Source organism: Pelmatolapia mariae, linkage group LG14 (assembly GCF_036321145.2).
Source record: "Pelmatolapia mariae isolate MD_Pm_ZW linkage group LG14, Pm_UMD_F_2, whole genome shotgun sequence".
NCBI classification, from domain to species: domain Eukaryota; kingdom Metazoa; phylum Chordata; class Actinopteri; order Cichliformes; family Cichlidae; genus Pelmatolapia; species Pelmatolapia mariae.
Genome location: NC_086239.1, coordinates 17,126,515 through 17,143,363, shown reverse-complemented (window position 1 = coordinate 17,143,363; position 16,849 = coordinate 17,126,515). Strand labels below are relative to the sequence as shown.

The 16,849-nt window shown below is 37.3% G+C and overlaps 1 protein-coding gene across 1 annotated transcript; it reads right to left on the bottom strand.

Annotated features, from left to right (window-relative positions):
• Positions 1-11,499: 11,499 nt before the first annotated feature.
• LOC134641691 (uncharacterized) lies at positions 11,500-15,232 on the bottom strand. Its single transcript, XM_063494200.1, has 10 exons — positions 15,138-15,232; positions 13,666-13,965; positions 13,392-13,490; positions 13,218-13,289; positions 12,566-12,664; positions 12,260-12,445; positions 12,115-12,162; positions 11,957-12,019; positions 11,817-11,846; positions 11,500-11,725 (listed from the first exon to the last, which is right to left on the bottom strand). Exons 1-10 carry the CDS (start codon positions 15,208-15,210, stop codon positions 11,667-11,669), a joined length of 1,029 nt encoding a protein of 342 aa, XP_063350270.1. The 5' UTR covers positions 15,211-15,232; the 3' UTR covers positions 11,500-11,666.
• Positions 15,233-16,849: the final 1,617 nt, after the last annotated feature.

Here is a 16,849-nt window from a genome sequence, read left to right as displayed (position 1 = left end):
TTCATCTCTCTCTCTCTCTCTTTTTAAACCAAAACGTGTTATTTGGTTATACTGACTCCCCTGAGAAAGACTGCAATGCTTTTTACCACATTAATTTGATTTTACTCCTCGCCAAATACCACATCCATAAATGTAAGTTCTCAAGCAAGAAACCAAATTTCTCCACTTTCAGGAAAGAAATAGTACTCTAGGTGACCACAATCTGTTCCTCTCACAACAAGAAAGCTTTAAAAATCATTAATATTGGGAATATTTTAATAATAATAATATTAATAATATTTTTGTCTTTATTTAATTATTCAATGTCACTGTATTTATTACTTTTCCTTTTTCAAAACAAATACTTTATTTTCTCCCTTTTAATCTATATCTGTCTTATTTGATTGTACATACTCTTCCACTGTACTATAATTTTGCACAATAGCACAATGTCTCCTTCATGTATTATGCTTATTGTTGTTGTTCCTGTTGAAATAAAGTTGGAGGAATTAAAAAAAAAAAAGTGCCGATTGCCAAATTGCCCAGTAGGTGTCACTGTGAAGATGGGTTTTACACTGTTTCAAAATCTCTATACAACAGGTGTTGTGCCAGAAAGTGATTTCCAGTATTTAAACAGCTGTAAATGATTTGTTGGCCCATAATATGCGAAACATATGTCAAATGCATGAATGATAACAAGTCATCATGAGCCACAAACAACATTCCTGTGAGAAGATGGAAGCTGCAATCAGTTTTTGCCAGAGTGACTTTTGTATAAACTTTATCTATCAAGTTAAAAAGTGTCACTGACAAATGTAAAAATGTATTCTTTGAGAAGGATCTGTCCGACATGGTAACTCCCTAGAACCTCTGTTGAGGTCACGGAGTCACGGTAGGATTAAAGTTGTTTCAAGATCTTTGGAAGAGATTGGCCTTCTTACAACAAGGACATTTAAATCCTATCACAACTTTTATAAAAGGATTTGGCAGTAATTCATTATAATGACTAATGTGAAAACTGCTGTTCACAGTGGACAATGAACCTGGTAAAGGTCAGCCAAACAGAAAGCATTTGAAGCTTTCTGAAAATGTTGAAACAAATGAATGGTTTGAAACTCAAATGCACAGTAATAAAGTGATATTGCGCAAAATAGGAAAGTGGCTATTTGATGTCAAAAACCAGTACAAAGACTATGATAATCATGATAGTGATAACAATGGATGTTGTGATAATAAGGTTGCCAACTATAAATGTGGGTAATGATGATGTTGGACCAAATGACAGCATTTCCATTGTTGTTGGTAAAACATGTTTGTCAGCTTGTCGTTACAGTCTTGGGTCTTCGTAAGCATGCCTATGCCTATGCAGCCAAATGTTGATCAAAGCAATTTTAATGAATGAACATCATGAAAATGAGAATTACAGCTCTGTTATTTTAACAACAGTCTTCATTGTCATTGCTGCACAGAGACATACCAATCTTTGACGAAAACCTCTTGAGTACAGAACATTCATCAGAATATTTGAGTAGTGTCGAAGGTACGGCTGTAAGCAGTGTGGATTGTTTGTATTTCTTGCAGCAATATACCCGAAGACAGCTTAAGGAATTTCTCAAGAGTTGTCAACACATGCCAGCTGATACGGGATATCAAAGAGCAAAGATGCTTTTAGAATATTTTGGAAATGAGCATAAAAAGCCACTGCAAATATGAAGAAAACACTTGGTTGGCTGACAATTAAGCCTGAGCATATTAAAGTCTTGCAGGCTTTTGTCTTGTTTCGACATGCATGTTGTAATGCCATTGGTTTTCTTTCAGAAATGACTATGCCATCCAATATGAATGCCATAATCTTAAAGTTACCTGATATGTTTAGGGAGAGTTAGAGAGAAACTGCTTATGAGTTACAGAAAAAAATATAATCACCAAACTGGTTTCAATGATATTATTCATTTCATTCAAAAACAAGTGTGCATTTGTCATGGAGACCTATTTACAGGCAAGACTCTGGGCTCCAAGTGAATAAGGTGCTTTATTTACAGAGAATAAGACTGAAACACAGTTTCAAAAAGGTCTGAACAGCAGGAAGGGCCAGTCTCCTCAAAACTTAATTCAGATGATGACAAACATCCATCCATCTTCTTCCGCTTTATCCGGGGCCGGGTCGCGGGGGCAGCAGCCTAAGCAGAGAAGCCCAGACCTCCCTCTCCCCAGCCACCTCCTCCAGCTTATCCGGGTTAACACCAAGGCGTTCCCAGGCCAGCCGAGAGATATAATCTCTCCAGCTCCCTCTTCACCACGACGAACTGGTGCAGCAGCACCAATCCGTCTGTCGATCTCCGGCTCCCTTCTCCAATGACAACCTTCTCCCAGAAATCACAACCACACAGCTCACCACTGGATGTCTTTTAAATTCCCAATCCGGCGCACAGGGACAAGCTGGTTTTACTCACAAATCTTCTACTTCACAACTTCTATGGAAGCGATGACCCTTAGTGACTGCTGTTAGGGTAATGATCCCACGTATTCACTGCTCCAGCAAATGATTCAAAGGTAATGGAACCAAAGAGGTGGCACGTAACAAGGGTGAAGGTCCTTATGGTATTAAAACCTTTTTGGGCTGAGTTGTTCATGGACCACTAAAAGAAGGCTATGAATGGGGGGAGCAGTGACCCCACCGTTAGTTAACTGAATCTCCATTGATCACAGAGGGGAACTGCTGGTGAAGCAACACAATCATGACTTCAACGAGAAATCGACAGAGAAACAAGAGAGACCTATAAAGCTGACAGAGAAAAAGAAATAGTAACTAGAAATCGAGGCAAAATGTGTCAAATTAAGTCACATGTTAGCAGCTCCACCTTTAACAGAGAGTTTTTTACAGCAACAGCTAGTAAGAAGCCCTCTCGGTCACAGATGGTGGTTGTTGCTAGCACTAATGCCTCAGGGCCAAGAGAATGGAAACCACTGTCCTCATTATGGTAAAATACAGTGTATGAATAAAAACTAGTGGTTTGCACGAAGCTGCTGAAACTCACACACAGAAACATCACCTGCAACTTTAATGTACCCAGCTGACTTATACAGTTCTCACTTTTTTCTAAATATTGCATAGTAATAGGAGTACATGAGAAAAAGGAGAGAGACATATTGTAATTCAACACGGTTAAAAGCAGCAGCTAAGGAATGTCTCAGATTAAACTCTTCTGGTATATGTCCGCTTCCGCTACAAATTAAGAAGCTAATAGATGGTTTGCAAATAGGTGTGTACAAAACTTATTTTTCCTTTTTTCAACACTGAACTGAGCAGCTGAACTTATTGATCTTGACAGAACCCAGTAAACTTGGTTCTGGATAATCCGTTGCAAAAAAACCCCAAAAAACCCCCCAAAAACATGCATACTGAGTATATATGTGTCAAGTAAAATTAATATGTTTGAAATATATATAACTTGCATATTTCTTTTCTTTGTTAGTTTTATTTGGTGGTTGCTGTCACTTGCTATATTTTAGTAAACAACAGATAAGCAAACCTTCTCTTTTAGAAGCCAATGCAATTTACACGTGGATGCACACACTGCATAAATGTCAGGTTTCTGTAAGAGTTTAAATTAGAACCATAAGCCACAGTGGGTTGTGGAAGGGAAGTGTCAAAAAAGAAAAAAAAATCTGCATATATACATACAGTGCTGTGAAGAAGTGTTTTTCCCTCTTCTTGATTTCTTTTTGAATGTTTGTCAAACTGTTTCAGACCAACAAACACTTCAATATCACACAAAGGTAACCTGAGTAAGTATAAAATGCAGTCTTTAAATGATGATTTCATTTATTAAAGGAAAAAAAATGATCCAAACCTAACTGGCCCTGTGTGAAAAAAGTAATTGCTTCCTAAACCTAATAACTGGTTGTGCGGCAGCAGCAAAACTCTCAAACCAAACAGTTGTGATAAGGAGCAATATCTCTTATTATTGAATCATGACCTCTGACATTAACTGAAACAAGTGAGGCCTGCAGTTCATGAGATGATGTTCTGTTTTCTTTTTCACTTCCTAGATCAGGTCAATGCGATCTTGGAGTCTTCTTGTTAGGCGGTCACTCCTGGGAAGGCTCACCACTTTTCCAAGTTTTCTCCATGTGTGGATAATGGCTTTCACTGTGGTTCTCTGAAATCCTGAAGCTTTAGAAATGGCTTTAGATGTCATTAATTGCAGTTAGTTAATGAATAATTTTGTTTATAGAATTTTGTAATTTAGTAACTTTTCAGTATTTTCATTTTTGCTCTTCTTGATCCTTCTTCTCTTTTCCCTCTTCTGAGGATTAATTATAGAAGGAAGATTCTGTGGCCTCTCACCTGTCTTCTCCTGTACGAATACAAACAATACATTTTATTTTAGATTTCACATTTGTTATTCCAGTAGTCTGACATTTATTGTTTTATTTGTTTGTGTTAAAGGTGCTTTTAGCATCATGCTGTGGGACAACAGATCCTATTTATTTTGGAATCATTAGCTAATTGATTACTGTTTGAAACAACTTTAAAAAACAACAACAACAACAACAACTAAACAAAAAAAATAAAAATAACAAAACATTTTCTCTGTGATACAAATTCTACGGGACTGTAAACATGGGCTATCTTGCAGTTTGGCAGTTTAATGATTTGTCTGGTACAATGTTTCTGTGACCAATCCACCCTCCAAAACAATCACTTGACAACCCAGTCAGACACAGCAAGTTCTCACCTTTGCATTTTTGGTAGCAATAGTGGCCACCAACACCCACCACAAATAGAACAGTCACACCAGCGCAGATGTAAATCACCAGCCACGGGATTCTTTGTGTACCTGCATGAAGAGCAGCGGTTTGTTATTCAAAAATGAAGAAACTCTACAACTCAAAATTAAATTAATTTAAAATCTACAAATAAAAATCCACTTACCTATTTCTTCCAGCACCACTCGAACACATTTTCCCTCCTGTATACAGTGGTAAAATCCTATATCAGCCTTTTCAAGATCATCAATTCTGATGGAGTAGTTCCCCTCTGAGCCCTGTTTTGGAAAGACTTTCACTCTGCCATTTCTGGGGTCCAGGAATGTGACGTGCCCTTCAGATGAGAGATTGAGCAATTGCCCTGAGCCACTGTAGTTCCACGTCACCCATTTGAAGTTGCTTGTTTGAATGTTGCATGGTAGAAGCACAGATGAACCAAATGGAGCCTTCAGTCTGTGCTCTTCACCAATTTCTCCTAAATTCTCACAGGATTCTTCATCAAAAAGGGAAAAATGAAACAAAATAGAAAGTTTAGGTTACTCATCTAATGGTCAGATGATCAGAGCCAACAGAACAACCTCTTACTCCTCCATACTGCAGGTATTCAGAGCTCATGACATGTTCATTTCTTCAATAAAAGTGAATGATTATGACAGGGAAGAAGAAGCAGGAGTGTTTTGGTTCATGTTCTGTTTTTCGGCCTCAATAAAAGGTGCAACTTTTGTTATAATCCAGTTCCGTTTCCACGTTTTGTTAATCTGCATTTGGGTCCACTACTTTCCACTCATCATGGTCTGCCTGCACAGACCTTAACACTAACAATCTTATACAACCCAGCCACACAGTGATAAAAATACAGTTTTAAACATATTTAAACAGTATAACAATCATATCTAGGTAATTAAAGACCTAAAGTACAATTAAACATATGTCTGTTTCAGTGCATTAAACAAGAAAGTGTCAAAGCAAGTAGTAGGTATTTTAAAGGTATTTTAAAGACACAAGCACTGTATTTTACAAGAAAGATCTCTGGTTATGTTTCAGTAAAACATATCACAGAAGTTTCCTTTGTATTTCCTTTAGGGTTCGTGACTGTTGGATTTAGGTTTGATTGTCTTTTATCAGTTGGATGGTAAACTGTGAGTTAGACTTGCTTTTTAAATACTTTTGCATATGACGTTCACACTTCCTTTAATAAATGCAATTATAAATAATAAATGCAAAAATAATCAACCTCATGAATGTTAGTTGATTAGTTTAATTAATATATCTTAAGTCTAATTAAAAATATTTTTCTGAACTATCCACTGGGTCAGCAGTCCAAATATTCAGCCAAAATATTTCAATCCACATTTTGTTTTTATTTTTTTTAATTAATTAGACTAGTTTCATACTTTTTAGACTTCCACAGAGTCACTTACCAATTGAAGACGCACAGTTGAAGCACAGACAGAAAACAAAAGTCCACCCAGCTGCGTGCATCTTCATCAGCATCTAGTAGAATGTGAGCAGCACCCTGGTGATGGTGTATTAACCTATTTGAGCATCACGGTACAACACGCGAGACCACAGGTTCTATTTAAAGGGTCCATCCGGAAGTATATTTGGCACTGACAAAACAAACGGGTGGGTGGGCCTAATTCGAACACAACTTTCAAAATAAAGGTATTTTTTCCTTGGTGCAGTGTGTGCAGAGAAAACAGCCAAACAGAGACGTACTTGTTATGCAGTGTAGCCTTTAGTGGGCGATTTTTAACTTCTTTTTTTAACTTAACTTTCTCTTGTGTATCCTGTTATGATCTCATTATGCATCATATCCAAGCTTGCTTTTGCAAAACAGAAAGCAGAAGAAACACATTAATCATTAAATTACTTTTTGCTAGCAGGACAGAAAAGACCATCAGTTTGTCATTTTGTTCAGTGTGCGATGTGTGGTGTTAAATTTAAGGTGAGGGAGATCTTAACAATTAGTGTTATCATAATAATCTACACCAGTGTCTGCATTATGGACGGGCTCCAGGGGTCCAGGCTGTCCAAAAAGGTCACTATTCCCCCTCAGCTGAATTCTACTGACCTACTTTTACAGTTATAAGTAAAATTAAAATGTTTTTATTTATGCATTTTTAGGTGTGCTGAATCTAATGTCCGCCTGTTAAAGAATGTTACCCATCCAGTCCATCTGCTCTGGCGCTGACCCTGCACAATACAATTAAAACTATAGTTTAAAATAACACATCATCATTCTGCATGATATAGCTGATAACTGAGTCTGTATCAATGGTATCAAACCAACATAATTTTTAAAAAGTTATTTCGAAGTTGTTGGTTTTTCCCCCCGGTGTTTTGTTTTGTGTTGGTTTGCGCTTCATTTCTTTTCTTTTCTTTTTTTTTTTTGTGCTATGTGAGGTATGGAGTTTGGGTTCTTGCTTTATTTGAGTTCTGGTTACCATTTGTTGTTTAGGGAGTTTGAATGCTTGTAAATAAGATTAAGTGTCTCATCTTAAACCCTTAAATTCTTAATTTTGAAGCTCTTGAGTGTAGTTTGTTCAGTCTTACTCCGTCTCTGATCGTTTCTTTGTTTAAGTGTTCGTATAAGTGCAAGTATACCGGGATCCATGTTTAGATGATTTTTGAGGTCGATTCCTGTTGACAGATGTTGTCTCTGGTATCTTGCTGTGACTTTTACTTTCTGCCCTCCCCCCTCACTATCACTCTCTCTCTATGAGCGCCACTTTGTCCATTATTAAAAAAAAATGCTTGTTTGTTTAAACCCGTGCACAAATGTGAAGATTCGCAATTTTTATTGAATTTGAATGGATATTTTCAAATTGTACTTTTTCGTTTGGTTCCACGTGATGTCAGCTGTTAGCGGATGTAGTTCATTAGAGATCGATTCTGATACAATCTGAATGAGTCAAACAGATTTACAGAACAAAAGCTGCAGATCCATATTTGTTTCAATCAGACACTGAAAATGTTAATGTGCTAGCTGACATAGGGCGACATCTGCTGGTCTTTTATCGTAACTACTCGTAACAACAACACCGTCCTTTACACAACATCTGTTCCTTGCGTGCATCTGAGCAGACAACCTGTTGACCACAGCTGGACTGACCATCGGGCATACAGGGCATTTGCCCGGGCCGATGGTGATTTTTCGTTTTTATGGGCCGATGTTTTTTTGTTTGTTTTGTTTTGTTTGTAACGGTATAAACAATGAAAAGTGGTGGATTGGCCAATTGGTCACGATCGACTCTGGGCTGGGCCAATTATAACCGAGTAGGTCGGATGCACCGTCCCCTTGCTTGGGCAACGGCTCTGAAAGCAATCTTATCACAGACAAACAAAAGAAAATGGTACTGAGGTGAAAAGGAACGCTATTTCTCCCGTACTTCAGCTAGAATAAAAAAAAGACACAAAGCTGGAGTTATTCTGTGTCTTTACGCTGAGCAGCTGCCTCTGCTCGCCGTCTCCCTCTCCTGTCGCTACTTCAATCATGAAACTGAGCTTTTTTGTCGCAAGTCCCGTCTTTCTTGTTTATCGCCCACTTTGCGCCATAAAGAGGAAACCAGCTGTTGTCACGCTAAACAACAGTAGCACGTTTAAGCTTGATAAGCTGTTGTTAGATATTATTTAATATTACTTTCTATCAGCTGATGTTTGCTGGAGCCACAGCCGTACATGCTGCTGGTCATATCGGTTTGGATATGTGGTGAGAGGGAAACATGAAGATGAAACCGGGAGCTGTCCTTACTGAATCAGAGCTGGACAGGTGATGGAGAAACAGGTTTACCTTTGGTGACGAATGAGTTGAAGGGAAGTTACGAACCGTTTCTGACAGTTGCTGACAGCTGGTAACTGTACAGGGGCGGGTCTAAGAAAGTTTTGCCTTGGGTCAGGTAGGGCATTAACAGGGAAAGGGGGGCACAAAGAAATACTTCTTTCTTATTCTCATTTAGAATGTCTAGCTTTTAATAAATAATTATCAGAATCTTACAATCAAAGTGGTCATCTGATGCAAAATATATAGAAATCATACATATATACCAACAAGACAGTGTGCATCACTGTCACAAAAGCGTTTGTGTTCATTTAAAGGCTTTATGGCTTTTCCTATAATACCTGGTGTGTTTGTTTTTAGTCAAAATGCCCGGGCTGATTTTTTTTCCAGTCCAGCCCTGCTGCTGACACAAAGAACCCAAAGTGACAATAAAGCTGTGCAGTGACTGAAGGATTATAGAATTAAATATGTGATCAAATATTATAAGGAAAACATCTTTTGGGAGCCAAGGTACAATTTAATATTCATTACAAATTGTACAGTTCTTGGTTGATTTGATTGTCATATAGTGATCCAGGACGTCTTCCTGATTTATGCACTCCCCCAAAACAAAGAAAACAATCTTTTGTTCACAGTGTTACATGTTAATGTGTGAGATCAGTGTTATTTTTAGATTTCTAAGACAAAAGATGAACAGTTTAAAAGTCGATTTCCCACTGCTGCAAGGCTGCAGGCACCCTGGCCCCTTAGAGATCTTGACATTTCAGTGGAAATACACCTGTAGGAGAAAAAGAACTGTAGTAAAGCTTAACGATAAAATGATACAAATTCTCTCCAAATTCTCTTTAACATACTAGGTTTTCAGCTGTTGGGGATTTCACAAAAGAGAAAAGTCTAACCACAAACCACTTGTGAATGGAGGATTATCCTAGTTCTGTACTGGAAACTTGCAGCATAACTGTTTTGTGGCTATCACTAGCAGCAGTTTCCATCTTTGTGGGCCATCTGAGTCCTCGGTCGGTTTAGCCCAGCTGTCCTCCGGCAGCAGAACAAAGTCCCTGTCCTCACGTTTGACTACAAACAGCTCCACATACACAGGCTGGCCACGCTCAGCTCCTATTGGATGGTCAAAATGGGAATAGAAAGACCTATATGAGGAATCTGCAGATAAACATATCTGAGTAAGACCCACCACATTTTAATCATATTAACAAATACAAAAAAATTTTTTTTAAACAAAAATAGGAATGAAACTTTGACTTTTGGCAATCCTCAGTTCAGTTCTTGTTCCTTTGCTCCTCATTTTTGGTGGGCGCTCTGACTTTTTTTTTGCTGAACCCTGATGCCTAGTTGAGTCATTTGAGTAAGCGCAAAGCTGCACTGCACAGTGAGACAAAAGGAAACTAGAATGAGTGACAACTATCTTTAAAAAAAAAGGTGTGAAGTGTGTCATCGTCCAAATCTTACTGGAAAGGAGGGTCATGAATTATGAAGCCTTTCCAGGGGTGATGTTTCACTTGAATGGGGATCCAATAGGTAATATTGCAATCTGACCAACCACTGTGCAGTACTTAATTTACATGCAATAACTCACACTGTAAATATATAGCATTATTTATATTCTAAAGGCTGATGGTTACCATAGACCGAGTGCCACAGTCAGAAAGATGAAAGTGATGGCATCAGCTGATCTTTTCTTGGGTTTACAGTTGGGATTTTGGCCAGAATGAATCCAGACTGTATCCAGATTCAGAGGGGGCATTGTTGCATGCTTGTGTATGGTAATGTTGAAGCCATCTTTGCTGCAGAGAAACTGCTTTGATGACACGTCTGTGGAAAACATGCTTGAATTATTTGATAAACAGAAACTAAAATATATTGTGATATTTCTGTGCATTACCTTTCATCTTCCTTTCACAGATTAGAGGCAAAGACTCAACACTTTTCTGACTCAACTCTGCCACTGCCGGCACGTGCTTCAATGAAAATGGTTAGATTTGTGGTATATTTATGTTGAGTTAAAGAAAAGTTTGGAAACTAAAAGTCCTTTTACTATTATAGAAGAATACACAATGGGTTTATCTTACTTTTCTTTCTCACAAAACATCCCCAGGATGCAACTGTTAAGATAACCAAGCTGTTGTATACTTTCTTGCAGGAAGTAGTGGCACTGCTTTGCTATAGCAGTGACTTGGTAATATCCGCTGTGGTCATCTGAGTGTTAATTGATAGAAATAGAAGCACAGACACAACAAACATTTCAAAGCTCCACACACTTTGAAAGCTACATACCTGTACATATATTGACAGCGCATGACTTACCATAAACGTAAATGGCCATTAAAAAGATCTGTGAATTTAATCTTTGATATATAGAGAGACATGAACTCCTCACAGCAAATTAAGGTGGCGTTTTTGATTTTCGCAGTGTCTCAAAATCGTTTTGAAACAGCCAGGGTTTCACATTTCAGAATAGGCAGTGAAAAGAAAGTAAATGTCACCAGAATAAAGTTGGTCTTCACTTGTGGTTGCTGAGACTGAGTGCGAGGGCGCAGCTGGTTGTTGTTAGCTTTAATTGGCACCTCTCCCACCAGGAGGGTAAAAGCAGCCCAGCAGATCAGAAAGTGATCTGCAAACTGATGCAGCCAGTTGACAGTGAGGTTTTCAAGATGGGTTTCCCCCCAACTTGTTAAAGTTACAGTCACTGCGTGTGTGTGGGGGGGGGATTTTGTTTTTAAGAAAAAACATCTTGAATTTTTCTCTTTCAAATAATGGAAAGACAATAAAGCAGTTTTTATTTTTTAGAAAGTCTTATTTCAATGTCATACACACTCAATACAACAATCTGTAAGTTTAAACAGCACACATCTCTACAGTCACACAACTCTGTACATAATGGTAAACATATCAATAGAAGCCATTTTTAGTATCATCATCATGCAATCAGTTTATATGTGAAGGCACTGATGAACTTTATTCTAACAGCATTCAAGAGAATAGTGGAATGCAGCGCACTTACAGTACAAACAAATACAAGAAGACATGGATCACCTTAAAGGAGTAAAATAGAAAATAATTCATAGCCCTCATTCTCAAATGAGATTTAAACTCCTTCATTTGTGCCCTTCATTCTCTACAGGTGGCTGAGCTGTTCGGTGCTCATGTTGTAAATCGGGTTTTTGTATTCACAGTCTGAGAGGGAAAGAGTGGAAAATCGGGAGAGCAGTTCAGTGCACAGTATTATTCCATCTCTAACATGCCCACAGATGAAGTCAGCACTCACTGTCTTTGTTTTTCTTCTTCCCGCGGCCTGCTGGAAAAGAAACAGGTGAGGAAAGAACAGAAGTCAGTGTTTTGTGATTATTGTAACACAGTGACAAATAATTCTGATCACTTAGAGAAAACTCAGTGAGCTCAAACTACCTCTCTTTTGATTCTCCGCCTGCTTTGACTTGGCGTGTTGCTTGCGGAGATCATGTTGGTTTACTGTGAAATAAAATGGATGAGTCAAAATCGGACAGAACTGAAATGATGATAGCATCATTATAAAAATAAAAGATGACTAGAATTGCTCATTCTACCATAATAATGCTGACTGAAACTTGGTGGCCGTAATCTGCTGAAAAGCTCTAATGGGGTAAGAGAAGATGGTTACTTCACACTTTTACAATTTAGAAGTCACCAATAATGCAAACTGCAGTAAGTATATTGACTTTTTCTAAGCACCTAAATGAAATCTATGTCTGGTTCTCTGACTTTCCACCCTTTCAAAGCGAAACTGATCCAAATTTGGATAAATTCCACCGCTGCTTTGACCGGGCTGTTGAGGCTGGGTCCTGTCCAGATACTGCACAGCTCCGTGTGGATTACTTCTGGTGGGGTCAGCACTGGTTGGGAACTGGTCATCATTTTCTATTGTTTGAGAACATTATATATTGAACTTTTTTTTTTTTCATTTTTCAGTTGATATACAATGACTTCAAAATGTTTTTTTAATAGTGAGGAAGAGAAGAAAAAGATGACTAAACTCACCATAAACAAGATCATGAGTGTAGGGTCTTGCTGTCTGTGGTACATGTACATGCACACCTACTGGTATGTTGATTGTTGTCACGGGTGGGGCACTGGGACCTGCAGTGAAACATTAGCAGAGTAACTTCTGTTTGGTTCTGCTAAACATGAAGACAGCAGGTGGACAGCTTCACAAACAAAAAAGGGATGAATTAAATATGTAAATAACTGTCAAAGAGTGAATGAACAGTAGAAATAGCACCTTTAAAGTACGTTGGTTAACAGTTGACCTAACAGTTACTTAATAATATTGATTAAAAACATCAAATTATTTTGTAAAACTATAAATGAACAGCTGAAAAGTAGTACACAGTCTATGATTTGATAGATAAAGACACGTTTTGTAGTTTTACCTCTGTATAGCGTGTTATGTATATTGTTGATATTATAATGCAAATTCACATGAACATTAAACATAATGGATAGCCATGAAAGTGATGCTTCATTAAATGTATTTTATGCATCTGTCATACAATTTTTAAACAGTAAGAAAATAGTTAAATGATTTTAAAGCAAACGTTATTCTGTGTGAATACGAATTTCAAATGTCTTCTAGTTTACACCCAACAAATGAACATTACAGGAGTGACACAGAGTTGAAATTGTTGCTTACCCGGAGCAGCTGCACTACTGGGAATGACCGTAGTCTTCTCTACTTTGCTGTTGCTTTTGTTGTTATGGATATCTACAACAGAATCAAAAAGTGAGTTCAATATACAATGAGCCTCCTAAACAGTCACTAAAACACTCAGCTTTGACTTTAAATTTCAGACAGGGCAATTCTCACCTTTGCATTTTTTGTAAGTGTAGTAGCCACCAATACCCAGCAGAAATAGAGCAGTCACACCAGCACAGATGTAGATCGCCAGCCATGGGATTTTTGTACCTGCATGAAGAGTTGTGGTTTAACAAGATCTATATCACAGGAAACAGAAACTTATTTATTTGTCCTTTTCGTGTGTGCTGGGCCTTGACATTTGTCATCCAAGGACGGAAGAAACAGTACAGGCTGCTGCTTAATATTGAATAAACTTAAAATCTACAAGTAAAAATCCACTTACCTATTTCATACAGCACCACTCGAACACATTTTCCCTCCTGTATACAATGATAAAATCCTATGTCAGCCTTTTCAAGATCATCAATTCTGATAGAGTAGTTCCCCTCTGAGCCCTGGTTTGGAAAGACTTTCACTCGGCCATTTCTGGGGTCCAGGAATGTAACGTGCCCTTCAGATGAGAGATTGAGCAATTGCCCTGAGCCACTGTAGTTCCATGTCACCCATTTGCTTGTTTGAATGTTGCATGGTAGAAGCACAGATGAACCAAGTGGAGCCCCTACTCCCAAATGCTCACAGGATTCTTCATCATAAAGGGAAAAATGAAACAAAATAGAAAGTTTAGGTCACTCCGTTAAAGGATGTGGATTTCTGAAATGTAACTCAGTGAATGTGACAAAGACTAATAATGTATAAGTGATAGCCTTAATCATGCTTATTAAAACCATTAACAATCTTACATGGCCTGCCCACACACAGGTAAAAAATGACCCTGTGTTACTATATCAAGAAGAAAAGTATGATCTTTTATGCAAATGTTAAAATAAAGTTAAAAATCAAACAGATATACTCTTTAAAATGCAGATAAACAACAGTTTAGTTAAGTTTAAGCCAAAGTTGAACATTTCCTTTGTGTTTTCTTCAGGTGTTATGAGTGATCTGATCTTAAGATCACTTCATCTTTAGGAAAGAGGTTGCTGGTAGACTTTAGATCAAAATCCTGCTGAAAGTTTACCTTGTTTCATTTTCAGAATAGTTTTAATAATAATATTATTTTGTGAATTTGCTTTTCAAATACCTTTGCATGATATAGAGTTCACCCTTTCTCCAATAAACACAAGTTGCCATGTGTCACTATCAGAAAAAAACCCACATTGTTCCCACCTCCGCACTGAGGTCTGGTTGGAATCCCTCACCTGCTTTTTTCCATTTAAGCATTTTAGTGATTGGATCCCTGGAGTTTAAACTGACTCATCTGAACGTGGTGGTCATTCAGACCAAGTTTATTATTTAATTTAACTCTGTAGATGTCTCTTTTTTTTAAATCCAGTGTCATGTCCCAGTTTTGCAACTGGTTTTAACCAGCTTGCTCTAAGATAGTTTATAGAAGATTTTACCCTGAACTTCACAACTGACAACTTGATTTACTTATTTTATTAGAAAATATGTTCAGCAAAATGTGTTTCTCTATGAACCAAAGTTAACTGGACATGGTAGGGAATAATGTCATGAAGTTCATGACAGTTAAGTGATAGTTTAACGGGCTAAATACATTAAGTGTACTTTTCATTGGCCGGATTCTGAGCTCTTCACTCGGTAAAGTCAAATATTTAAAAAAAGAAAAAAGGACTGGAAGAAAACCTGACAGACTTATGTAGACATTTTTTCTAAATATTACATTAAAACTGGTTATTATTTTTTTTTACATTTTTAAATATCATATTTTCAGATTTCTTAAAAAAACAAAAAACTTACCATTTGAAGACACACAAGTGAAGCACAGGGCAAAAAGGAGAGTCCACCTGGCAACGTGCATCTTCATCACCATCTTGTACAATGTGAGCAGCACCCTGACGATGATATATTAACCTGTTTAAGCATCACGGAACAAAACCACAAGACCACCAGTTTCACTTCTTTGAAGAAATTCTTTATATTAACTGCAGCCAGATTAACACAACCATTATTTTAACTGAGCAGCAGTCATAGAAAAAAACAAATGAACCCAAATGACTAAAAACAAATCTTTCAAACAGTGATAATGTGCTTTTGACAGACAGCAGAAAGGACCTGCTGCAAAAGTCTGCTTCAGACCACTTCCTGTGGAAATGATGTTGATGTTTCCGGAGTACGAGACACAAAGAAAGATAAATATATGAAGTGATCATTGTCATGTGCAATGTCATGTGCAGGTTTTCTTTTAATCAACATAAGATCCGGGTGTTGTGTTTTAAAGTGAATTGGTTAATCAAAATTTCAGTTACTCAGCAATAGACAAAGACTCTGAGATGGGCCATGCTTTACATCCAGATTTAAATTTTCATATAAAAATTCTAATATTAATCTATTATAAAGTATATTTTAATATAACTATCATGGTATAATATTGTGTAAGTTCACATTTTATTGGTTGCTTTTGTAGAATTGTTTAAATGTACATTAATACTTGGTGTGGTTTGGTAATCTGTAAGTAACTAAAGGTCACTGCCTCTGTCACTCAAAACCACGCCTCTGCAGTGTTTTATCATGGTTTAAGGTTTCACAAGGTTGGGAAAGTTTCCAAGTCAGTCAAGGTTCAGTGCCACCTCAATTCTAATTTTGCTGATTCTGTTTTGAGAATTCGTGGGTTAGGATTATATTTAAATATGTCTAAGGTGTTTTTCTGTCACTGTGTGGTATGAAATATCAGTCTGTATGAATTTAAAGAGCCGCTAAACAAGAGATTCACAATTCCAAAATAAAGGGACTTCATCTATCAGGTCATAGGTTAACCAGCTGAAGCCATGTGTGTTTCCTTTAGCTGTCACTGGCAGCTGTCCTTAGTTTTTGACTGAAATACGTCCTACAGGGTCACAGGAGTCCAACCTTAACATAAAAACAGTCACTTTCATCACAGGGAAAGTTGGATTTCAGACCCTTTTATCAAACATTTGAACTTCTTTGGTACCTCTGGACATCATACCAAAAAATATTAAAAATATATAGCTAATAGATTAAAAAATAAAATAAAATGTCAAACGGTGTAGTTTAAAACCAGAAGTAACTAAATAGTATAGTATATAGCTATAGTGCTGAGAAATGTGTTTTTTCACCTCCCACTGGCTGTTTACTGTAAAAGCTTGTGCCGAATCTCTCATTTAAAGAAAATGTCATGTGAACATTGTCATCATAGTTTAGCCTGCCACCTGCATGCTCTCAGCTATTCTACAAGTCATAATTTGTCTACAAAATGGAGAATGTAATTAATTCAAGAAATAAAAGTTGGGCTTTTGCACAAACTGTAAGGATAAAATTATTGGGCTACATCTCTTAACCTTTAAATTCAGGTATTTTCAGTGCCACTGATACTTCTTGGGAACATGTCTTGTATTTTGACAAAAATGTTCACTTGGTATCAAAGATGATCAAATTAGAACTTCTCGCTAATACAAATATGTAACCAGACAATCACATTGCATTTTAGCATC

Bases quoted from the DNA above. Each gene is read 5' to 3' on its own strand.
- LOC134641691 (XM_063494200.1), bottom strand. From the start codon at position 15,210: ATGGTGATGAAGATGCACGTTGCCAGGTGGACTCTCCTTTTTGCCCTG. The intron at 13,966-15,137 runs GTAAGTTTTTTG...TTTATGATGAAG, and splicing joins CACTTGTGTGTCTTCAAATG to AATCCTGTGAGCATTTGGGA. The intron at 13,491-13,665 runs GTAAGTGGATTT...CTCTTCATGCAG, and splicing joins AGTGGTGCTGTATGAAATAG to GTACAAAAATCCCATGGCTG.